Consider the following 27,200-nt stretch of genomic DNA (forward strand, 5'->3'; position numbering starts at 1 on the left):
GTTTGTTTTACGGATGCTACGTTTATGGTTTTATTTTATACATGCAAATCTGAATGTATCGTTTAGATAATTAATATTTTTTCTATCAGTAAAAGTTTAGTGTTTTAGCTACTTACATTGGGATCAGAGTGATGTATGTGTTGTTGTCTCATATTTATTTATTAATTTATTTATTCAAAACAAGAATTATATACATAAAGATGTCGTAAGTTCATAATGTTTGTTTCCTTGTAAAGTATTTGTTGATGTCAAAAAATATTTACCGGAATATCATAAATTATTATAATTAAAAAAAAAGAATTTTCTCCTCATATTATCAACACATAGTCACGCTGATAACGTTTTCATATACTGACTGCTTGTGTAAGAACAAATATCTTATTAATATAGAGTTGTATTAATATTATCTAGTATTAAAACCTCAAAATTATATATGAATTTTAGTAATGCAAGCAACACGGAACGAGTCACTGGTGTTTTAAAATTGCACAATTAAATTATTTTTTACGTAATTAATTATTATACGACGCGTATTTCAATGTTTGAATAAAAATTAAATGAATTTATAACCAGACGAAATATATATGTGCTTGTACCTAATAAGTGGTTTAATAGTGTTTTATATGTAATTGTTTTCCCCTATTGTGAATATTCAAAATGAATTTGAAAACTATTCCAGAACAGCCCAAAGGTATGAATTTATATTTAACTAGCTAGAGCACTTGTGCGCGTTAATAAACAAATAAATAAATAAATATGAGACAACATCACATACATTACTCTGATCCCAATGTAAGTAGCTGAAGCTTATTACGACGGTACCACAAACACCCAGACTCAAGACAACATAGAAAACTAATGGTCATCTACATCGACTCGGCCGGGAATCGAACCCGGGACCTCAGACTGGCGTACCCATGAAAACCGGTGTACACACTACTCGACCACGGAGGTCGTCAAATAAACAGATAGACAGACAAAGATGTAAAAAATGACATTAAGTTATAAGTATCGTGTATACACACCTATGCATTGAGTATAAAAGGGCTATTTTAATATTACAAACAGACACATTAATTTTTTTTATACGTATAGATAATTATGAATATTTAATAATAATTTTAATACAATGTTGTTAGCAGTTTCTGTAAAAGTAAGTAAAATATTATTCATTATTATGATATATTTATACACGATATGGAAAAATATTAAATAATAACATAAAATCTTTAACAAAGACAAATTATTCACATATTCCATTGAACTCGGAATATACGAAAACAATTTAATTAATTTTAAGACTTAATTAATAGTAATGACTTTTTTAACACGATTATAACAATCGCTTTTTTTTTTCTTAGTTAGAATTTTTTTCATCATTTAACTCGTTTCCGAAATGACGTATGTTTCCGTAATTAACGAAGATAACTTTTACGTTTTAAATATACGGTACTAGCTACTAAAATATTACGCTGATATAAGACCTCATTGCATGCTTCATTCATAACAGCCCTTAGGGCAGAATATCCAGAAACGCTTAAATACGTATCTACTCATTTTTAATCAGTAGCCCAAAAATAAAGTATCATGTTTTAAACTTAAAAATGACGGTTTTCTTTAAAAACTCTCAACCCTTATTACACCCCCTTAGTGGTAGAATATCGAGAAATACTTTAATACATAAATACTCATTTTTAATCAGTAACACAAAAATAAAACTTCATGCTTCTAATTTAAAAAATGACGGATTCACAGACTAACCTATATAAAAATATCAACCTCTAATAAACCCCTTACAAGTGGAATATAGAGAAACACTTAAATATGTATTTAATCAATTTTAATCAGTATGCTAAAAATAAAACATTTGTAGCCCAGGGATTCCATACATAGAAATGATAAACAAAATTAAGCAAACTAAATATAAGGAAAACTCTAATATTATAATTTTCTATGGAGACAGTTTATCAGTTAGGAAAAAAGATGTCTTAAAATCAATAAACATCCTTCTTGACATAAATAAAAATTATAAATGTAAATATTTACTATGTGCTTTCCCATATTCTAACTTATTAACGGAAGCACAAAATAAATACATCTATAATTTAAATCTATTTTTACATAGCATGACATGCCGTCATAGTGACGTATTTATTAATTTTGACATAAATAAATTTATATTTAACTTTAAGCTGACAAAGGATACAATGTACCTGCCACTTAAATATAAACGACATATAGCTACATTGTTAGCTTACAATATATTTGATCCAATTGTAGACACTACAATTAAAAAAAATATTATACCCTTGATTAGTAGTTGTGCTACTAACAATAATAAATTAAAAAACTAAGCAATAAGACAACGGATAAGCACTGTAAATATATTATTAGTATTGTACATCAGAATATACAGAGCTTATCCAGCAAAGATAACGAAATTGAATTATTTTTAAAGTACTATAATATTGACATATTTTGTATTAGCGAACATTGGATCCTGTCACATCAGCTACCACCTAGTATTAATAACTATAAATTGTCAAGTGCGTTCTTTAGAAAATTAACTAAACATGGAGGATCATTAATATACACAAAACAGAATATACATTGTAAAGAGCGAAAAGACATTGTGGATCTTTCAATAGAGCGCACTGTTGAACTGTCATGCGTGGAACTCGAGCATACTATAGCTATGTGCGTATACCGACCTCCACAATCGGATTTTAACATTTTTGAATGTGTGATGGAGGACGCCCTTAAGCGAGTCTGTACTGGGCGAAAGAATATAGTTATTTGTGGAGATTTTAACATTGACATTTTAGTGCAATCTTCCATAAGTACTAGGTTCATAAATTTATTTCAATCTTATAATCTAAATAACATATTTTGTGAACCTACAAGAATATCAGCGACTTCCGCAACCTGCATAGATAACATGTGGCGGGACTTGAATGGCGAAAATCTCGAACCATAAGCCGCTCGAATGTTTTTAATTGCTTGTTTTAAATTGAAATATACGTAACCCGTTTATGTTAAATTTTGTTAACTGTTCTAGTTGCAAGGAGTAAGTATAATGTAAGGATTAGAGGTAGGCTTGTAGGTACTTACCTCGGCCGGTTAATTGCAAATTTAGTTTCACAACAGATTTTGTTTAAAGTTCTTATAAAGTTCTGCTTATAGCACTGATGACACCTTTTATATGTCCTGGTAACACTTTCACTAGGCCTTTTGTGTATTTTGAGGTTTTAGTATTGTTTTAGAAGAATTTTAATTAAGTTTTTTAACACGCGCGCGCTGTAATGGCGGCGGATTAGCTTCGTCGCTCGATGAATTCTCAGTAGCGCCGCTCGCGTCACTCGGTGGTACTAAATGCTGTGATGGCCGAGGGAATAACAGCGGAAAAAGGATATGGGATTAATATTGGCGGGAAAATAGGAAAGCAAGCTAGAACATTCCCCCCCACTTGAAATCACTCCAGGGATTTCAAAAATATGACATTAAGTTTTATGAAAAGAATAAGAAATAGATAATTAAATGTAGTGCTGAGTTCAAATGAATCTGATGCGAGAATAATGTTTTTACATGTTAAAATTATTATAGAAAGACTGAATTAAAAAAAAAAAAAAGAAATAGGTAATTAATATATTGATGAGCTAAGAATTGACCGGTAAAGGACAAATTTTTACGACGGGCCTGCGAAGTAACCCATTTGCTGTACGTAACGTAACTACTCGCACTATGCCGTCAGTGCCAGGATGAAGTGCAGTCACACGACCGAAACGCCATTCTAATGGTGGTAGGTTTTGTTCAACAATTACAACTACATCATCTATTTTAACATTAGGCTGCCTCTCGAACCATTTGCATCTTTGCTGCAGGGTGTGTAGATAAGAGTTTCGCCACACCTTCCAAAACGATTGAGTTAGTCTTTGTAACATCTGCCAACGCTCTCGAGGCGGCAAATAAACTTCCGTAAGCGGCATCTCGGGTAATGAAACCAACGGCCCTCCAGTGAGAAAGTGTCCCGGTGTTAAGACATCCACTTCAGAAGGGTCACTAGATAACGCGCACAACGGCCTAGAATTTAACACAGCTTCAATTTTATTAATGACAGTTAGAAGCTCTTCAAATGTTAGCACTTGTAAACCAACGACTCTTTTTAAATGATATTTCATTGACTTGACACCACTTTCAAAAATCCCTCCAAAATGACTACCCGTAGGTGGGTTGTGATGCCAAATAATGTTTCGTTTCGAAAGCTCTACATTCAAATCAGGTTGTCTAGTTAAGAGGAACTGTTGCACTTCAGTTAAATAACGTTTAGCGCCAACAAAATTAGTACCGCAATCCGAAATTATCAATTTGCAAAGACCGCGACGTGATACAAATCTATCGAAAGCAGCTATGAATGCCTGTGTTGACAAGTCTGTTACCAGTTCTAGGTGTATTGCCTTTACTGCTAAACACACCATCACGCAAATATACACCTTGTAAGTGCGAGCATTACGCCTTTTGCTTTCTTTAATCACAAAGGGACCTGCAAAATCTACACCAATATTTTGAAAGCAACGTGTACCTTGTACTCTAGGTTCTGGTAAATTTCCCATAAGAGGGGTAATGGGTGTAGGTTTTACTCTACAACAGGTAACACATTTTGCGAGGCGCGATCTTATGAGATTTCGTATTCCTAAAATCCAGAACTTTCGCTGAATTATCGATTGTAAAGTTCGTGGTCCGCAATGAAGATGTAGTCGATGGTAGTAATCTATAATTAGAACAGAAACTCGAGAAGTTTTAGGTAACAATAAGGGATAAATCGCGGACAGTGGCAGCTGCGCATTTTCCAAACGCCCCCCCACTCGCAAGAGCCCTGCCTGATCGATGAAGGGATTTAGTTTTTGAATGGACCGTGAATATGATTTGTTATTTTTAATTGATTTAATTTCTTCACCAAAATGATTTGTTTGTTCATGTTTCACTAGCACGAATAGGGAGGATTCCAGCTCTTCTGTGATTAAACCTTCAAAATTCTTGTTGAGTTTTCTTGATTTAGAAATAAATCTTAAACACCATGCTACTATTCGCTGCACTTTAGATAATGATGAGTAATCTTTTAATATTTTTGCTATAGGATTTTCGTTACAGTGATTGGATTCAACAGTATGTACTAAATGAGGTAACGTTTTTAGCTCCGGTAGATTTTCAGATGATGTATATGAATATTTTGATATAGGCCAGTCAGACGATTCTAATATGAGCCACGCTGGACCAGCCCACCACAACGGAGACGAGATTAATTTGGAGCATGTAAGTCCACGACTACTGTGATCCGCAGGATTGTCATTCGTAGATACGTGGTGCCAATTTTTTGTTCCTATAGTGTCAGCAATTTTTACTACGCGATGAGATACAAATGTCTTTAGTTTGTAAGGTTCAGTATTAATCCAGGATAGCACTGTACTACTGTCCGTTAGTGCGATTACGTTTCTAATTTTGATATGTGACTGAAGTAAATCGTTCATATGTTTCAAAACTCGAGCTAGAAGCACTGCACCAAGAAGTTCAAGACGGTTTATAGTAATCGGTTTAATCGGCGATACTCGCGACTTAGCAATAATTAGATTTATCGATGCTTTATTTTGATTTATAGACTTTAAGTATACGCAACATCCATAAGCTTTAGAAGAACCATCACAGAAACCAATAAGATCGCATACCGTTGAAGTTGAAGCTAAAATGAAACGTGGAATTTTTATTTTATTTAAATTACTTAATTCAGCAACAAATTCTTTCCATTGTTCTACAATATCTTCTGGAATTGGATCATCCCAGTTCAACTGGAGCCGCCACAGTTCTTGAATTATAAGTTTTGCTTGCAGAACCATGGGCGTAAGCCAGCCTAGAGGGTCATAAATTCGTGCTACGTTGGATAGAATTGAACGTTTAGTGCATTTAGGGTTTAGCTCTGATTGAGAGTACGTAAAATTATCTTCAATTGGGTCCCATTGAACTCCCAATATTTTTAAAGTCTGTTGATTTTTATCGTCACAAAAGGATTTTGGGACTTGACAATGCTCCGTAGGCAGTTGTGCGAGAAATTCAGGTGAGTTACTACTCCATTTTCTCAACTCAAATTTACCGCAATCTAGTAAGTTTATTAATTGATTTTTCAGATCTAGTGCACAAGTTAAGTTGGGTGCACCAGCAGTGATGTCATCCATGAAAACATCTTCACGCAGTATGCTAGCAGCTTCAGGCCACTGTTCTCCATGATCCTTTGCTAGCTGATGTAGCGTTCGAATTGCTAAATAAGGAGAACTGCTAACGCCATAAGTGACAGTTTTAAGTTCGTATTCCAGGACTTCTTCGGTAGATGAATTTCGCCATAATATATGTTGATATTTGCGATCCTCGGGTCGTAAATCTATATTTCGATACATTTTTGAAATATCAGCTGTAAATACCAATGGCTGTAAACGAAACTTAGTAATTATGTCTACTATGTCATTTAAGAGTTTGGGGCCCGTGTATACGATGTCATTCAAAGAGTGTCCAGTAGTAGTCTTTGCGCTAGCGTCAAACACTACTCTTAGTTTAGTTGTTGCACTGTCGGGTCGCAGTACGCAGTGATGTGGAATGACATACCTAGGATCTTTGTCAGACATTTTGACAACTTCCATGTGATTTAGGTCTTCATACTCCTTCATGAATTTGCAATATTCGTTTTTTAATTCAGCATGACGACGAAAGCGTTTTTCCAAATTGTATAACCTGGATAATGATCCGTGGAAAGAATCACCTAACTCCTCTCGCTCTTCCTTAAGTAGTATCGGTACTACATATCTGCCGTCTTCGTTACGACGAACAAGGTCTGTATATAACTTTTCGCAATTTTCATTTTCTGGATTTGTAACTCTCGCCTTCGGTGGCTCTTCTACTTCCCAGAATTGCTTGACGATATTGTCTAAGTCAAGTGTGGATGCTACCAGTGCTGTAGTACATGCTGGTGTTTGATATTCAGGGTCAAACCTTCCCGTGATAACCCAGCCGAACACGCTATGCAGCGCTACCGGTAAGCCCGGGCCTACGTCTAGTCGTTGACCATCATAAATGTTATGGAAAAGTTCCGCTCCTATTAAAAGATCAATATCACCTGATTTATCAAAATTGTTATCCGCCAAAACTAAATGTCTATAATTTGTTTTTACTATTTGCGGAATTTTAACAGAAGGCATTTTATGAGTTATTGACTTCATAACGATCGCTTGTATATTAAATTTAGGTTGATCCGAATTTTGGGGTTGTATAGTGAATGACGTCATTCCTTTGACTTCATGTATCGGGTTCTGACCTAGACCGGCTACGGTTATGTTACAACGACGTAGCGGTAAGCCTAAAAGTTGTACACATTCTGACGTCACAAAACTGTCCTGCGCACCACTATCAATAAGTGCACGAATATTAAAAACACCGTTAGGGCCTCGCGCCCGTACAACACACGTACCTAATAACACAAACGAACGACCATGTTCTAAATTGGCACAAGAGTTGACAGAATTAATCGGTACAAATGATTCGCTATCAGCCGAACCTTGAGGAGGCACGGATGACACCGCGGGGCACGCCGCAGTACTATCCCGATCTCTATGAAGAAGCGTATGGTGACGGCTGTTACACTTCGTACAACACGTCTTTGAAAAACATTTATCCGCAGTATGATTTAATCGTAAACAGTTTACACATAATTTTTTTGTTTTAACAACAGTTTCCCTATCTTGAACGGTTTTGTCATAAAATACAGGACACTTATAAATTGAGTGGTTAGAATTTCCGCAACAGGCACACTCAAGGTATTTATTCGAAGTAGCGTGAGCATAAACACCGATATTAGAACATAAATTATTATTTTCCCTTTTATAATAATTATTCGTTAAAAATTCTTTTTCAGAGTACAGCCCTGTATTCGAGAACTGTCCGGAGTACGGCCCTGTATTTTCAAATTCTTCGCAATGTACGGGAAATGAAACGGATCTGTTATAGTTATTATTATTATTATTTTTACGTAAATGAGATTGCATATTATATTTTAAAAACGAGCCGGTGGGTTCACTAGACTCGAGTACCTTTATATAACGGTGTAAATATATTAAAAGGTCATTAAAAGTAGGTATTTGATTATTATTTTGTAACTCGAAACGTTTACGTGTATCGGAATCTAATTTACGAGACGATAAGTAAAACAAAATAAATTCACCCAGATTATCGATTTTTATTGACTTGAGAGCATTAACAGATTCTTGTAATAGACTTGTAAGTTTACGTAAATCATTAATATTACATGTTTTTAATGACGAATAGTTACATATTTTTTCCAAATAATTCACAGCTAATATTCGTTTATTTTGATATCGATCGATAAGTGTGTCAAAAACTATTTGATAATTATCTGCGGTAATAGGTATCCCCTTTGCTATGGATAAAGCGGAACCCACGAGACACGACATTAAATAATGAAATTTTTCGATATTACTAATGTTATTATTAGTATGCACCAAAGACAGAAATGTATCGTAAAAGGTTTGCCAATGTTCAATATTTCCATCGAATTTGATTAACTCGATTTTTGGTAAACGAGCTCGTGAAATAGGTTTTTGATTATTATAATCCGTCGTATTTGATGCGGCCCCCGCGAGTGGCATGGCGGCGCTTTCATCTGACAACGACGGCAATAATGCCTCGGCGACTTCCATTATCGCATAATACATTGTATCGAAAGAATCTAATGATTGCATATCAATATTTTCACTAGGATTCAACATAAGTTTTATCGAATTAATTTCATTTGTAAAATCTATGAATTCTTGACGTAAATCATTAATTCGTTTGTATCTACATTTAAAAGAACCGAGTTTACTTTTATCGTTCGTAACTATACAAGACAAATCGTATAATATTTGTATTTCTCGAAAAACATATTCTCTTTTATTAATAAGCAGTTTTAATTTTATTTCAAGTTCCATTTTTATAAGTTTTAAAAGTTATTATATTATATCAAAAATTAGTACCTAGGTATTCGTAGGTAAGCCGACGCTATAACCCGACTAAATTAAAAAGTTATTTCTGAACAAAGTTTTTAGAAATTATGCAATTTTGTTTTATTGATAAATAGTTTACGTGCTTATAATTTGTTTTAAATTATATATGGACTAATCTGGAGTATCTATTCAGAAGATTTGAACCCAGCACAACATAGGAATTTCGTGGAAAATTTGGCTCGATAGACCACTAATAATGGCGGGACTTGAATGGCGAAAATCTCGAACCATAAGCCGCTCGAATGTTTTTAATTGCTTGTTTTAAATTGAAATATACGTAACCCGTTTATGTTACATTTTGTTAACTGTTCTAGTTGCAAGGAGTAAGTATAATGTAAGGATTAGAGGTAGGCTTGTAGGTACTTACCTCGGCCGGTTAATTGCAAATTTAGTTTCACAACAGATTTTGTTTAAAGTTCTTATAAAGTTCTGCTTATAGCACTGATGACACCTTTTATATGTCCTGGTAACACTTTCACTAGGCCTTTTGTGTATTTTGAGGTTTTAGTATTGTTTTAGAAGAATTTTAATTAAGTTTTTTAACACGCGCGCGCTGTAATGGCGGCGGATTAGCTTCGTCGCTCGATGAATTCTCAGTAGCGCCGCTCGCGTCACTCGGTGGTACTAAATGCTGTGATGGCCGAGGGAATAACAGCGGAAAAAGGATATGGGATTAATATTGGCGGGAAAATAGGAAAGCAAGCTAGAACAACATGTTTTGTAGTTGTGAGGCCGTTAATAAGAAAATCTTATCTAACCTTACATCAGATCACTTTGGCCAAATGGTGACCAATAGGTATAAAAAAAAATCAAAAGAAACGAAAAATCACTTGTAGGCCAATTACTGTGAAAGGTTTAATCAACTTCAATAATGCTTTACACTGTAGCCTTCCAAAATTGAATCTCAGCTCAAATGATCCCAACTCTTTATATAATTCTCTTTTACAACTAATTAATAACGAATTCAATAAAATATTTCAGTTAAAAACCTTTTATCAAAACAATGAAATGCAGTTCTCAGACTGGGCCACTACCGGTATCTATATAAGTCGAAATAAATTGTATGAGCTATATGAACTTAAGAAATATAATCGTGATTGTAAATTTATCAATTTTGTTAAAAAATATTCCAAGTTATTTAAACAAGTTTGTCAAACAGCTCGTTCGTTGCATATTAAAAATAAAATCTTAAAATCTAATAATAAAATGAAAACTACTTGGGATATTATAAGTTCGGAAACAGGTAGGTTGAAGTTTGATGCAGGGCAGTTATCCCTTAGTATAAAAGGCAAAATTGTAGGCAAAGATCTAGATGTGGCCAATGAATTCGAAGAATATTTCTCTAATATTCCTCTGAATATTACTAAAGGACTTAATGCGTCTCCTAATGACGCTTTAGACCTACTCAAATGTTATGTTCCCCAGAATGAGTTAGAATTTTCTTTTGAGAATACAACTCCGTACGAAATATTAAAAATATTTAAAACATTAAATCTGAAAAAAACCTGTGATCTTTGGGATTTATCAGTCACAATTATTAACAATGTAATTGTTGACTTGGCTCCTTATTTAGCTATAATCTTTAATAAATGCGTACAATCTGGTATTTTTCCTGATATGTTGAAATTAAGTAAAGTAATCCCATTATTTAAGTCCGGTGATAAAAATGATCCAAACAATTACAGGCCGATCTCTATTTTGCCAGTATTAAGTAAAATTTTTGAGAAAGTCATGCTTAATCAATTGCTATTATACTTTAACTCGAATAAGCTATTGCATTCTCAACAGTTTGGTTTTACTAAGGGTCGCTCGACTGCTGATGCGGGTGTAGCATTTGTTAAGCACATTTATGATGCATGGGAAAAGTCACAAAACGCTATTGGAGTTTTTTGTGATTTATCAAAAGCTTTCGATTGCGTTAGGCATGATATTCTCCTAGAAAAGCTTAAATATTATGGTATCAGGGGCCCTGCATTGAAATTAATTTCCTCCTACCTTAGTGAAAGAGTTTTGAAGGTTGTGGTTAATGGTGCAAAATCAAATGGCGCTGTGGCGCAAATGGGTGTACCACAGGGTTCAATTTTGGGACCTCTCTTGTTCTTAATATATATAAATGATTTACCTTATTTCGTAAAAAATACTTGCGATATTGTACTGTTTGCAGATGATACATCCCTCATTTTTAAACTTGATAGAAAAATAAACAACTATGACGTTGTAAGCAGTGCCCTGTCGCGGGTTCTTGGTTGGTTTGACATAAATAATTTAGTACTAAATGCTAAAAAGACTAAATGTGTTTTGTTTTCCTTGCCAAATGTCAAATCAAATCCTTCTGCAATAACTTTGAAAAATGAAAGGCTTGAGTTTGTTGAGTCGACGGTCTTTTTAGGGATAACCCTTGACTCCAAACTGCAGTGGGGCACCCATTTGTATGCCCTGGCAAGAAAACTAAGTAGTGCCATTTATGCAATAAAAATAATTAGAAAACTTACGGACATAAGTACTGCTAGACTAGTTTATTTTAGTAATTTTCACAGTATTATGTCATATGGAATGTTGTTATGGGGTAATGCAGCAGAGATTGAAGTTGTTTTTATTCTACAGAAAAGAGCTATCCGATCTATTTACAATATTAGCTCCAGGACATCATTACGCGAAAAATTTAAAGAAATAGGTGTATTAACGGCTGTTTCACAATATATTTATGATAATATAATCTTTATACAAAAGAATATTAAAAATTATTCTATCAATGCTGATGTACATACTATTAATACAAGAAATAAGAATAAACTTGTAACCCCCAGTTTCCGTTTGCATACGGTAAATAGAACGTTTTTGGGTAATGGTATACGCATATATAATAAGATACCGGAAAATATAATCAATTTACCATTTTCAAAATTTAAAAATATTATTAAGACTAAATTAATAAATAAATCATACTATTCATTAAAAGAGTACTTTTTAGAAAGAAACGCCTGGAGTTAGGCTCGGGTTCCATCATAGGACGCTAATTACTGTCAATAACAGCATTGTAAATGTGTTTATTTGAAAAGAGCAACTATGCGAGTTTCTTGCCGTTTCTTCTCGCTAGAAGCTGCTTTCCGAAACGGTGGTAGTATTTGATTATTGACGATTCAAAAACGCTTCATTATGAAGTTTACTTGAATAAAATTGATTTGATTTGATTTAAAGTTGAATTGATGTAAAGTAACAGCATGTACATTTTTCCACTGCTGGGCTAAGGACTCCTCTCCGAAATCATCAATTAAGACAAACGCGTTCAACCACTGGGCCATATCAGCAGCTGAAATGACGTATGCTTTCATAATTAATGAGATTTTAAAAATACGGTTTTAAATAAGTTCGAAACTGCGAAAGGCCATTACTAACGGCCTAGTAAGGTCTAAAGAAAGTGTAACATGACATACTAATAAAACTAAAATTTTGTTCAGTTCCAATAAATGCAAAACCAGATATACTCAGAACTTTTATAACGTGTAAGTTTCAAAGTGACTAATAATAATAACAATAATGTAACATATTTCAAGTCATAAATGTCATAGTACATACTTGCGTTTTTTTTTTTCGAACACTGCTGAAGCTGATGGCGCCTTGTGTGGCGGCGTCTTGGAGAGTGATTGTAGGTTCAAACTCAGACAAGTACTACCGAATTTAAATATCAACTCATATGGATGGTGAAGGAAAACATCGAGAGAAAACCTACATGCTATTTTTTATAACAGAAATATTATAATTATGATTCCAATCCGCATTGTAGCAGCGTTATAGAATGCGATCGAAATATCTTCAAAATATTAATTTTACTATTCACTTTTATTTATTTATTAAGTTTATAAGTTCTATTTTATGTATACTTTTCGTAAATTGTGCCGTGTCTGAAATACCTTTTACTATGTTATTATAAACACACACACACACACACACACACACACACAAAATAACCACAGTTATTTTTATAATTTTTAAAGTTAGATACCTTAATAATGTTTTTTTTATTATTATTATTATAGACGAATCAAACGATACAAAGGATCCGATGCAAATATTGGAGGAGGCTTTGACGCTTTGTAAATTCGGAAAGTTCCACATACGACTGTTAGCTGCCACGCTATGCTCAGCTGTGTCTTTAATGATGGTGACGACGACGACATCATATATCCTACCTATCGCTGAATGTGATTTAAAAATGAATATAATGCACAAAGGAATACTGAATGGAATGCCGTTTTTTGGTAATTATTTTTATTTAAATTAATATAAATAAGTGTTTTTACATAAGAAACCATTATTTAAATCTTTTTGTGATCGAAACGCTTGGAGTAATAGTGCAAAAAGCTTCATCAAAAGTATAACACCTCGCCTTATCTCTCTACTGGTGACAGGAGGGCTAGTTCTTTTCTTGCCTAGAAGATCGGAATTGCCATTCAACAGGGAAATGCTGCTAGCATTCTTGCCACCATTCCACGCGGTCAAGATATATACAGTAACTATTTTTAATTAATATTTGAATATACATATTTAAGCACTTAATGTTATTAACTCTATGTTAATTAATATACTTTTCTTATGTATATTCATTTGTAGATTGTATGATGCTTAATGAATAATTTATTTCATATTATATAAGTGTCGGTAGAAAACTAGAGTTCTTAAAAGATGAAATATTTGTTCATTCCTCCGTATGTTTGTGACGTCACTCGGTTTTTTAAATTTCGTGCAAGCGAAAGTATTAAAATTTACTTTCCCAAGCATTGGAAAGTAGAAACGAAACGTACTCTATGCAAAACGTTTTCAACTATGCCGTAAAAAAACTTGCTTATATAGTATTTATATTTTTTCTTTGTGATTACCTTGAACTGCTTGCTGGTTTTTATATATTACTATTTTTGGCCCAAGGTTCAATAACCGATTAAAACAGCAACAAGTATTTCGATTTGGGACAGTTACAAAACTTGCACCAGCCAAGACTCATATACACACATTAGACAGACTTGGCTGGTTTTACTTGTTAAGCATCTGACATTTCGTTCCCAAGGTTGATGGCGCGTTGACCGTGTAAAGGATGACTAATGGTTCTTACAATCAAAATCAAAAAATCTAAATCAAAATATACTTAATTCAAATAGGCTTTAAGCACTTTTGGATAGTAATGTTAAAACTTTTTTATATGAAGTGAAGCTATCACCGGTCCGAAAAGCAGATTCTACCGAGAGGAACATTTAAAAATACAGTCATGTTAGTTAATTACAAATAAACAAATGTGTATGTAATTTATCCTGCCTGAAATTCCACGCTTCTGTTATTGTCTGCATAATTTTTTATTGAATAATGTGCCTTATTTACCAATGTATTTTTTACAAATGATTTAATTTTATGAAACGGCAAAGATAAAAACGTCTGTGGATATTTATTATAGAAACGGATACCTAGTATATACGACGTCGTAATCACTTATGAGGTCTTTCTGTCTCTATATATTTCACTAGCGATCCGCCTACAATGCTTATACTAAACAAGCGCCGTTTATTCCCTATCTCTTGGGAATTCTGAAATATCTTAAAAACAGTTTTTAGTTGTTGTTATAACCTACTTGCATGCTAAATTTGAAACCCCTAATGATTATAGTTACGGAGATAGAGCTACTTTGATTCGAAAATATAAATCCCATTTATTCCCTATTCCTTGGGAATTTTGAAAAAATCCCTTCTTAGTGCACCTCTGGGACACTCAAGGCATACGTGTGCCAAATTTCAAGTCTGTCAGTCATTCAGTCACTCAGTAACGGAATAGTTTTATATATATTGATTATTTTGATTTATTCTTCCAGGTCAAATAGGAGCCAGTCTTTTCGCAGGATTCCTAATAGACTCGTTTGGAAGAAGGATTTTCCTAGTGGGTGGTAACGGCATAATATTCATATGTACATTAATTGAAGGATCAAGTCAAAGCTACATAATGCTCCTATTGACAAAACTTCTAGAAGGAATCGCGTAAGTGTTTTCTACTATAAAATAGCTAAGCATAATTGCAAATGGGTTACCTGATTTTGATGATATTTATGTTTTATTCATTCATTAATAGACATTTATGAAATGTCATTCCTAATATCACCAATAAGCCAACCTTGGGAAGTAACATATCATGACCCTTGTTTATGATAATTTAATAAAATTTTTATTTATTCTATAAAAGCATTTGATGCCTATAAATCGTGAGGAGAACTGCATGTGACGGCATGAAATTCTGTCATACGTATCCACCAATCCAGTAATATATTAGATTTAACTGTACCCATAGAATAGAATTCAAATAATGAGCCTCATCATGATCCATCAAGTTTTCATGAAATATTTTTCTACTATATCAATTTCAAACCAATTCTCTGCTAGATGTAGGAATTATCATGACGTATGTAGGGTTTGATTACATCTTGGTTACCACATAAATTTTCTTCAACTGACACTTACAAAAAGATGACCCTTAATTCTGACTACTAGAAATATGCTATTTTAGATAGCATTGTCGAGTAACAAATTGTTAGTATATGGAATACTTTACAGTTTTTTATAGGAATAGGTTATATTAGAAAAGACCAATTGATTTTAAATTCGTATGGATTTTTTTATTACTAAAGTTATTAATTTCGGGATATTTACCAAGACATACCCTAAAAATTTCAGCAAATCCGTTTGGAACTAGTTCCAAAAATTTGAGGCTGTAAATTTAAAACACTTATTATTTAATTTCAGATTAAGTCTGTGCTTCTGTGCAATATCGACTTATTTAAGTGAACTATGTCATTTACACGTAAGAGACAGATTACTCATAATGTACTCTGGTTTCCTATCTGTAGCTTTAATAATAGCCGCTCTCTCAGCCTGGGTGATTTTACCTATAAAATTTAACTATACAGTCTTGGATGGATACTTTGGTAAGTTATTTTATTATTTATCTTCATATTTATTATTTACTTGACAACAGGCTTTGTTCAAACTTGGGCCTATAGCACCTATTCATCGCTTCTTCTATAACTAAACACTTAGAATTGTGTTCCTGTTTGAATGATAAGGTAATCAGCGTAGTTCCAGACATACAAGAGACAAATCAATGGTGACAAATAACTGGCATTGATGGTGCATTGAGAATAATAGAATAGTTAGTGATCAATTAACATTGCGTATTTTGGTCCGCCAGCCTTATAAAATTTATCGAGAAATATTAACAATAGTTCCGACGAGACCCCTGAGTTTTTAGTGTTTAATTTTGTGTGGAAACCTTCATGTGTATAATCCTCCAAAATTGGAGCAGGTCGGTGGTATATGCTCCTAAGCTTCCTTTCAAAAGGAGAAGAGATCTTAGCGCAGCAGTGGAAAATTTACGGCTATTATATTATATACCATAATTTGACTATACTATTTTCTATATGTAGGACTTAGAGTAGAACCTTTTAGACGTTCTTGGCTAAGTGTACTATACAAAACATAGTGATCGATTGAACGGGATTAAAGTTCAAGTAAACTTTCTTAAGATGTTTTGGGTATGTATATACGTACACACACATACACATTCAATAACTCATGCATTACGTTAAATGTTTACTTTTTCAATGCAACATATTTAATAATCTGTGTCAGTAACATTCCAAGAGTCAAAGACACTTTATCAGTCGTTCTTATGACCCTGTCTAACTCAACCTTTAAGAAACACGTTTTGTAGCTAAATAAGTCATAAATGGATGTTATCCACCCAAATGGACTTGTTCGAAACTCCAAGTAATATTAAATCTTCCAATATAACTTGAGCTATTTATCAAGGAATTCCCAAAGTGTTTCGGGTTAATCGTTACTGACGACGGTCCAGCCAGTAATGTGATTAATTTTGATATATGTGTAAGTGAAACCAAAACTATTTTTGATAAGTAGTTGTCTCTCGCGGCTTATCACGCATTTTAGTGGTTGCTCGTCAAATATTTGGCACTAGCTGTGCCCGTGTGCTTCGTTTATTATGAATTTAACAACAAAGTTATTGTTTTGGGATGTTACTCTTTACGATATCAGCTTTCTACCTGTGGAAATCCTGTCAAAATCGGTCCAGCAGTTCTATAGTTTAGCCGTAACAAGCAGACAGACAAACTGACAAAAAAAAAATTGAAAAAATATATTTTGGTATATATTCCATGTATACATATGCATTTAGTAAAAAGGTTTTAATTTAATATTACAAATAAACACTCCAATTTTAATATATGTATAAATGAAAAATAGCTTGTGAGATTAACCTTGCTTCATGCTCAACATCTTAAAATCCGGTTCAGTGGTTTAGCCATAAAAAACCTGCAGATCAATAGACAGAGTAACTTTCACGTCTATAATATAAGTATATATTTTGATAATAATATTGTGTAACAACCTTTTTTTTTACAGAATTACATTCATGGAATTTGTTTTTGTACTTTTGTTCTATTTGGAGTTTATTTGCTTTTGTCATATACTTGTCACTACCAGAGACTCCTAAATATCTATTGTCACACGGCAGAGAGAAGGAGGCTTTAGAGGTTCTCAAAGGAATATACAGCGAGAATACTGGAAACAAAGAAGACACATTTCCTGTAAGTATTTATTTTATTTGAGTTTCCTTGTGAGAAATCAAAGATTATCGTTAAATTTATCTGAATTTAGATTCTCACATTACTCACCCCAGTCTCCTAATATGTCGCAACCTCATCGACATATTAATCACTACATATGTCAAAACTAGCTTTTAAAAAGGCTATAATTAAAAAAGATAAAAATTCATTATAACACACACACACACACCACTCACACTCACACACACACATACACGCACATATTGGATTCCCACCCGTAAACAGTTTTACTTTTACAACCGTCTTCTAGTTATTAATATGTTTAAGCTACCTGTGTCATCCTATTTTGGTTTTAATTATATGTTATATAATAGTCAATATATCAACTTTGTATAAAAACTGTTGGATTACCAAATAAATAAATAAATACTATAAAACATAGTCGCTTTTTCTGTTCCTATATCTCCATATATGCTTAAATCTTTAAAACTGCACAACGGATTTTGATCCAGTTTTTTCGATAGAGGTGAAGATTTTTGTACATAATACATAGACAATTTAGTAATTTTATAGTTTCTAATGTGATGTCTTAAATAAACAAATTCTGTAGTATATTTAGTATCCGTATTGCAGCCGTACGAAGGGGGGCGGGTCGCAAGTAAATGCTATTTTTATATTGATAGTTTATTTTTACAGGTGAAATCATTGAATACATCTGGGACAGTAAAACCAACCAAAGAGATAAGCCTTAAAAAACAAATTGTGACCAGTTTATTCGAAGCGAAGGAGCTATTCCGGAAACCACTGGTCTTTAAGCTCATACTTTTTTCATTCATTACTTTTTCATGTTTGATTGTGTAAGTAATCAACTAGTATAGTAACAGCCGGTAAACTTCCAACTGCTAGGTTAAGGCCTCCTTTCCCTTTGAGGAGAAGGTTAGGAGCATATTCTACCACACTGCTAACCAATGCGGGTTGGTGAATTCACATGTGGCAGAGTTTTGTTGAAATTAGACATCAACTTCAACAGGTTTCCATCAACAGGTTTCCTTACGATGTGTTTCTTAACCACCGAGCTCGAGACGAGTTATAGACAATTTAAGCACATGAAAATTCAGTGATTCTTATTTGGGTATGAACCCGCAATCATCGGTTGAAATGTAAGCCCTCTAACTATTGGACTATCTCGGCTCTCATAATCAACTAATTATTTATTAAATTACTGTTTATGTTTATCATTGGTATTTTCGCTATGAAGTCGCATAGCCCAATTGACCGCCTCCCCTTATTTACCGCACTCAAAATTTCAATCCAGCGTGGGTTACTAGTAATAAAAGTTGATTAATTTTCAGATTCACTTCTCTCAGACTTTGGTTTCCGCAATTATCGACGATTGTAGAAAATTACGGCAAGGATAATGGAGAATCTGCCAGATTTTGTGTTATGATAAACGGTTACATGCAAAATCTTAAACCGGGTGTTACAAATGCAACTGAAGCGCTCGAGTGTGTCCCGGTAGGTCAATGAACTTAAGTAGGTGATAATAAATTTTTGTACTAATTACTTTATTAATACCATATATAAATCATAGTGCTACTTAACATAACAATTTGGATATTTAGATGTTATCCGAAGAGTTTAAGATACTGAATAGAGTACAACGTAAAAACTAGTACCAATTTCCAAATTTTGTAGGTATTACTACTAAATATCCTGTTTGCTAATACAAAACATAGTATTTCTATATACTTAAAAAAAAGATAAAATATAACTATTGACAATGCGTAGACGATAAAAATCAGATACTCCGTATATTTTACATAGTTACAATCAATTAATTCACGCTGTCTAATGATAAATATTCCAATTACAAAAGTACAGTCAGAGTAAGAAAACCTTCGTCAGTTTTCAAATTCATTCCTTTATCTAGTCGTAAACTCTTAGTACCTTTTGAAACTAAAGCACTAAACTGACAACTGCATATAAAATTAAGCTTACATAGTATAATAATTTGGATCAAAATTGTGTAACATCATTTTAAATTAGATAGATTATCTTCTACTGAATTGTTAAAATATGTCTGTCAGTGTCATATATTCTCGATTGATAAAGTAGATTATCCCTCATACTGAGCACACGAAAATGATCTTTAGGTGACGAACCTTTTCTTACCCCGGCTGTACATCGATGACACAAATACCCTCGCATACATACACCCATAAAATCTAATGATTTTCGTTAAGATATTCCATATTTTCGATGAGGTTCTATTTGAAATTCATAAAAAAAAACTGTTGTTCTATATTCAATCTTCTTCTTTCAGCAACTAAGTGGGAGTGAAACTTACACGAATGGACTCATTTTGGGATTTGCCGCCTTAATTAGCGTTGGCATTAGTGCATTTCTCGTGGACTACTTTGGACAAAAAGTTTTGATGTTTGTTATATTAATTCTTAGCACAATTTGTTCGACTGCGCTGTATTGGACAAACGCACCTATACAAATAGCTCTATTGATATCTTGTACTTGCGCGTTGCTGCAAGCTGCACTATGTCTACAGCAGAATCTCTTTGTTAGATTCTTTCCTACTAATTTAAGGTTAGTACTATCAAAAAAAGTGTATGCCGATACTTTCATATCGCCTTCTTCAGCAACAACAACAGTCTCTAAATTTCTCACTACTGTGCTAAGGCCTCTTATCCCGTTCAGGAAAATCTTTGGAACTTATTCCACCACGCTATTCCAATGCGGGTTGGCGGAATACATATGTGGCAGAATGTCTATGAAAATAGACACATGCAAGTTGCCTCACTTCACAGCTGAGCTCGAGATGAATAATAAACACAAATTAAGCATATGAAAATTCAGTGGTGCTTGCTGTTTAAATATTTTATCTTCATTTCAGGCTACTTTCATTTGATAAATTATTTTATGTTTCAGGGCCCTTGCAGTGTCGATTATAATTATGATTGGACGTGTAGGATCATTGACTGGTAACATCATTTTTCCAATTTTACTGAACGTGGGATGTATGGCACCATTTATATTGTTAGCTGTTATACCTCTAGGTATGTATTTTTAACTATTTATTAAAGAAAGTCAAATAACACTTGAGTCGCCAAATATTACCATCCACTTAATCATAATTCTATAATAATATTATATATGTGAAAATAGCTGTCTGTCTGTCGCTCATTCAAACTAATGAACCGAATTTGATGAAATTTATTATGGAGATATGAATTTGAACTCCAAAAAAGGACATAGGCTACATTTTTGCCTAACACATGACAGGCAACCTCCTAAAACACTAACGAAGCCGCGGACAAAAATTAGTCTAGAATAATTAGTAGTAGTAGTTGTCCGTGTAGTTAGAAGCGTATAAAGCACACAATGTAGACCTTTTCGATGGAAATGAATTTGACCTGACCCAGCGGACAAAACATTTGTGATATTGGTCAATTTGTTCTAGGGTTATGGAAGAATATATTTTACCAGTAATTGGAAACAAATTGCGTCAAAATAATCTTGTAAATTTGAATATATTCTTTAATGTCATAATGGTTAAATGGTTTAACGGTTGTGCAATGCGCCTTATGGATACATTTTGTACTGAGAAGAATTAAAATTTTAGGAAAAAGTTACTCAAAACGATTTCATTATATTACTTAATATATGTGTCTCCAGTGATGATAGAATATTTCTCAGATTTTTTTATGGAATAGGTTGGATGGGCCACCTGATGGTAAGTGGTCACCAGCACCCCTAGACAATGACGCTGTAAGAAATATTAACTATTCCTTACATCGTCAATGCGCCAACAACCTTGGGAACTAAGATGCTATGTCCCTTGTGCCTGTAGTTTTTTTTTTTTTTTTTTTTATATTCTGCTACCTCCAACATAATCGGAGCCTATATCATCAATTTCATTCATTCCAGTTCTCGCAAGTATTCTTCTCGTACTAACATTCAATCCTTTCACGCTTCGCTTTTAGTCTCATGGGGGGGATTCCCACTTTTTATGTACTTTTTATTTTACCTAGTAGCTATATGCTATGTCCTTTCGCAATTCTGTCTGGGGTAAGTAACTTCTGAAACTGCTCTTTATTTACATTCTTTCCAACTTTGTGTATTTTTTTTTTTTTACAACTTTAAATTTTACGTCATTTAACAATATTCTTTTATTACACATCTAGTTAAAAATTCTAATTTATCCATCCTTTCATTTATTATTTACAAATTACTCCTATGTTTATCCTAATATATTTATTATATTCGGTTAACCATATTCCTTTATGATGTTTTATTTCTGTTCGTTACCATTTCTGTTATTCTTGAGCAGTACGTTAAAAATTTTTCTCTCTTCTTACTCTGCATAATTATTTCCGCGGTCCCTGAATTTATTTCCATTTCTAGCTCGCACTCTAGTTATGATCTCATTCTTCCAAAAACGGGGCATTCAAATAAAAGGTGGTTAACATTTTCGTCTATTCCTGGGTCACAGATGCATGATGGGCTCGCCTTACACTTAAAACGGTGTAGGTATTCCGAAAACCCACCATGACCGGTTAGTATTTGCGTAGTTAGTCGTGTGGCATTGAACTTTCGTACTACACGGTAGGCTGTTTTAGCATTTGGGAAGAATATCTTCGTTACTGATGCCGTATCGCCTGCTGCGTATCTTGTATTCCACTCTTCAAGTGTTTCCGTCCTGATACTTCGCTTAACAAACGATATGGGGCACCGATCGTAGTCCGGTCGTCGCTTAGATTTTAGTGCGGCTTCTTTGGCTAGATGGTCAGCCCTCTCATTACCTTTTAACCCTGCATGTGCTTTGATCCAGAACAAAGTAACAACTTTGCCCAGCAGAGATAGATTGTGTAGGTTTTCTCTGGTTTGTACAGCAAGTGGATGCAGGGCATTAGGATTTTGAATGGTCTGTAGTGCCGCCATGGAATCGCTGAAAATTGCGACTGTCGGAGTCCTGATTTTCCCAATTTCCTCTGTTGCTTTTTGGATAGCCAAAAGTTCCGCTTGGTATACCGTGCAGTACTGTGATAATTTCAATTTTATTGCTTTAATTTCCATGTCCCCAGTCCATATTGATACTGCTGCTCCCACTTTTTCCTCTATTTTACTCCCATCAGTATATATTCGTATATCAAATTTTTTGTTTTGGCCTTCTTCTTCGTTTTGATTTGATATGTTCATAATTTCTATTGTTTCATATTCCGTGGGGTGTTTGATTTCAAGTGCTGAGAATCTTTGTTCCACTTCTCTGTCTGCTAATATCGGAATCGGCTCTTCCTTTTTGGCCTTGTATAGTAAGGCCGCCCGGACACGAAGGTCTAGCGGGAGTATACCGGCCAATGTGAGGGCCGAGTTCAGGGACACGGTTTTATATGCTTTGCACAGTTTCTGTGCTATACCACGTTGGACAGTTCCAAGTTGCCTAATTATTCCCAGTTTTTCTGCTGCTGGTGCCCAGACGCTGGCTGCATACAGTATAACGGGTTCTACCGCTGCCAGATATATCATCCTTATCACTTCCGGGTTCAGTCCCCAGCTCACTTTTGCCGCCCGTGACAACTGCTTGTAGATACCTATTGCTTTCCTGCACACCTCGGATACGTGCTTGTTGAAGGTAAGCTTGTTGTCTATAGTGACGCCTAGTATTTTCATTGCGTCTGTCGTAGCTATTTTTATCCCGCCCATGCTCAATCTGGGTGTGTCGTACTTCATCTTCCTCGTTATAACTATTGCACTGGTTTTTTGAGGTGCGAATTTGAGTTTGTATTCGACTCCCCAAGATTGTACATTTTCGAGCGCTTTGTTAGCTTGTCCTTCCACTTCTTGTGCAGTCTCTCCATCAAATACCAAGACGATGTCGTCCGCAAAAGCCTGGCAGTAAAATTTCTTTTCGGTGAGTTGTTTTAGAAGTGGGTCTAATAGTAAATTCCAAAGAATAGGGCCTCCGATGGAGCCCTGCACGCATCCCTTATTAGTGCGCTTCTCGTATTCCTCTCCGGCATATCTAACTATCACACGCCTGTTTGAGAGGTAGCTATCGAAGACTCTTCTTAATTTTATTGGACACCTTTCCTCAGCCAGCCGGACTCTTATCGCTGGCCACCAGGCGCTATCGAAAGCTCCCTCTATATCCAAGGATATTATCGTGACTATCCTTTTTTGTTCCAGTTTTTTGTGTACGTATTGTATTAAGGTATAGAGGGAGTCCTCGGTACTCCTTTGTGGCATGAATCCGAATTGACGGGTACTAATCCTGGGTAACGGTAAAGGTAACAGATGGAATTTTAACCAGCATTTTTTCGTAGATTTTGCCAAGGACCGGTAAGAGACCAATAGGTCTGAGCGATTTCGGGACCATATAATTGTCTTTACCAGGCTTCCGTAGAGCGACTACCGTGGCTCTTTTCCATATGTCCGGGAAGTAACCCAGTTCCAGGCATTTATTCATGAGCTTCAGGCATAGTGTGGGATCCTTTTTTATTGCCTGGCTGCAGATATCGGCAGTGAGGCCATCGGCCCCTGGGGCTTTTTTAGGATTGAAGGATCGGGTCGCCGTCTGTAGTTCCGGTATTGTAAACATTGGATCGCAAAGTTCATTTTGGGTTCCAATGTTTATTTCATCGGCCATTTGTCTAATTTGGCGATGTCGAGAGTTGTCGCTATCTTCGAGGTCTACTGGATAAAAAGTTTCTGCTATTAACTTTACTGAACCTTTTGCGTCTAACTCCCGACCGTTCTCAAGTATCGGCAAGTCTTCCTCTCTGCGTGATGTTCTGCTGATTACCCTATATATGCCTCCCCATACGCTCTCCCTGTCTTGTTTATTGCAGAAAAGTTTCCAGCTCTCCGTTTGGGCCTTCATCGCTTCTAGTTCGTATTTTTCTTTGCACTCAATGTATTCTTCGACAACCTTTTTCCTACGGACTTGCGCACTATTCCGGATTCGACGTTTTCTTGTAGCCACTGCCTGTTTAAGCTCCGCCAGTTTTTCGGACCACCATGGCAACGGAATTTCTTTTTTCGTTTTTATTTTTATTATGGTTTGTTCACTAGCTTCTTTGACAGCATTTGTGTATTTTGTTATGATTTCTTCTAATTCTTCGGTATTGTTTATTCTATTTATCTCTTCTGGTGTAATTTTGTTTATTTTCAGCGATTGGTCGAATTTTTTATCAAATTCAGGCCAATTCGCTTTCTTTGTATTATATATCCTTGTAGTTCTGCTTATTTGTATGCCTTTTGATTTTTTGAGTAAGATATCGAAAAGTATGCCATTGTGGTCCGAGCTGACGAGGCCTTCGTCCACTCTCCAATTGTCCACGTGATTCAGGATACTCGTCGAACACGCAGTGACGTCGACGTGGCTGCTATAGCGTTTTCCTCCTCTGAAGACGTCGAATGTAGGTTTACATCCCCTATTTAATATGTGTAGGTCCATGTCTATAATTGTTCCGACCATTTCCTCTCCCCTGTGGTCGATTTCAAGGCTGCCCCACCACGTACTTTTTGAGTTGGTATCTCCTCCTATGATCCATTTGCTACACGGTATTGCTTCCTTAATCTTTTTCAGGTGTTCGAGATAGGGTTCGATAGGTTTGTCAGGTTCAAAGTAAAAAGAGACCAATGCTAATTCCCAGGCTGCGGTTTGGAGACTCACCACCACCAAGTTGTTTGTGGTTAATTTGGGGTATTGCTTAACATTGATCTCTGAGTTAAAAACAACTATCGCTGCCTTGATTACTCCATCCCCGATCTCTGTGCTTTGGTAAACTCTTGTTCCTCTGTAGCTTTTGAGTATTTTGGCATTACCCACATATGGTTCTTGAAGGAGGGCGGCCACGGCTTTCCGCTTTTGAGCCTCAATGAATAATTCGTTGGTCGCTAGCTTTTCCCTTTGTAGGTTCGCCTGAATGATCTTATATGCGACTTTATCATCCTGTGTGCCCTTAGCAGTATGCAACAGTCGACCGTGCCACTTTATCCCATTTCCTACGGGTTTGGCAGTCTGAGCTAAATGCGTTATGATGTGCATTTTCGGCCTTGGCTCTGCTGCAGTTTATACAGGTCGCTGCGACTCCTGCCTCCTGATCAGCGCATTCGGATCTCAGATGAGGGCCTCCGCAGTGACTGCACAAATCCGTAGGTTCGCTGCAAAATCGTTTACTATGGCCGTACGCAAGACAGCGAGTGCATTGTACGAGTGGAGACTGGTCGTAGACTCTGATTCGCTGAAGATCAATATGTACATAGCCATTGCCAGTGAGTCTTCCCCATACAGTTGGTGAAACACTAATTACGATATGGCACGCGTGTGGGTTTCTGGCTCTTCTCCGGTATTTTATCATTACCCTCTGTTCCTCCTCGCTGAGGTCCTGAAAAACACTCCGGTTTTGGTTTTTTAGAGCTTTAAGGACGTCCTGATCGTTATTTATTTTCAAGACGTCCTTAAAGATAAGGAGCGGGTCTTTATTTTTCATTTCCTCAACAGTGAGGTGACTTCCTTCCTTTTCCAGTCTTTCCTTAATTTTCTTTCTCTCTTCTTCTGTTTTAAGGCCTATAATAACTTTTTGATCCTTTGCTTTCCTTACTCTTTCCACTTTCACCCATCCTTCCTCGCGTCTATGATCTTCCTGACCTTTTCTAATACTTCTTCGCCTGTGTGTGTTTCGTCAGTTGAGGTTACGACGACAGAGTGCAAAGTGCTCTTGTCGGTTTGTACTTGGCCACTTTTATTTGCTGTGACGTTTGCATACGTCATCGGGACTATATTTTCTAAGAACTCCTTTCGTTTTTCAATCACTTCTTTTAGTTCCTCCATCTTTTTGTTACTTTCCTGGAGTAATTTTGTATGTCCCTGGATTAGTGAGGAGCTTACAGAAATTTTTTCTTCTTCCTCTGCTTTCTTCTCTGGATTTATATTCTTCATCTCTTCATCCTTGGCTCCGGACTTTCTTCCTCTCACAGTTCCTTACATCGTCAATACGCCACCAACCTTGGGAACTAAGATGCTATGTCCCTTGTGCCTGTAGTTACACTGGCTCACTCACCCTTCAAACCGGAACACAACAATACTGACTACTGTTCTTTAGCGGTAGAATATCTGATGAGTGGGTGGTTCCTACCCAGGCGGGTTTGCACAAAGCCCTACCACCAAATAAAATTGGAATTGCAGATCAAAATAAAACTTCTGTTGGCATTCTTGTCTTTTTTTAATAGTATTGTTTTTATATATTCTTATTTTATTATACAATTGTATTTTCTGTTTCAGGTGTAGCAATTCTTGTTTATTTTCTGCCAAATGTAAGTAAGGACAACAAAACAACGGGTGATAAGTGATTGATAAGAATTATAATGTATGTTAATTTATTTTAATTCCGTACAAGTGCATTTTAGTTTATACGTTTTATTAGTAACCTTCTTTTGTTGAATTTAAATTAAAATATTTAATTGAAATAGAA

At 35.1% G+C, this 27,200-nt stretch overlaps 1 protein-coding gene across 2 annotated transcripts; it reads left to right on the plus strand.

Moving 5' to 3' along the window:
• The first annotated feature begins 433 nt into the window (after positions 1 to 433).
• LOC124538825 (synaptic vesicle glycoprotein 2A-like) lies at positions 434 to 27,200 on the plus strand. Of its 2 annotated transcripts, none has more exons than XM_047116035.1 (10): positions 434 to 691; positions 13,136 to 13,357; positions 14,953 to 15,115; positions 15,875 to 16,056; positions 17,549 to 17,733; positions 18,409 to 18,569; positions 19,065 to 19,227; positions 20,036 to 20,310; positions 20,653 to 20,780; positions 27,011 to 27,200. In XM_047116035.1, exons 1-10 carry the CDS (start codon positions 658 to 660, stop codon positions 27,076 to 27,078), a joined length of 1,581 nt encoding a protein of 526 aa, XP_046971991.1. In that variant the 5' UTR covers positions 434 to 657; the 3' UTR covers positions 27,079 to 27,200. The 2 variants fall into 2 exon arrangements, with proteins under 2 accessions (XP_046971991.1, XP_046971992.1); XM_047116036.1 differs by having other exon boundaries at positions 20,653 to 20,705.

Source organism: Vanessa cardui, chromosome 21 (assembly GCF_905220365.1).
Source record: "Vanessa cardui chromosome 21, ilVanCard2.1, whole genome shotgun sequence".
NCBI lineage: Eukaryota > Metazoa > Arthropoda > Insecta > Lepidoptera > Nymphalidae > Vanessa > Vanessa cardui.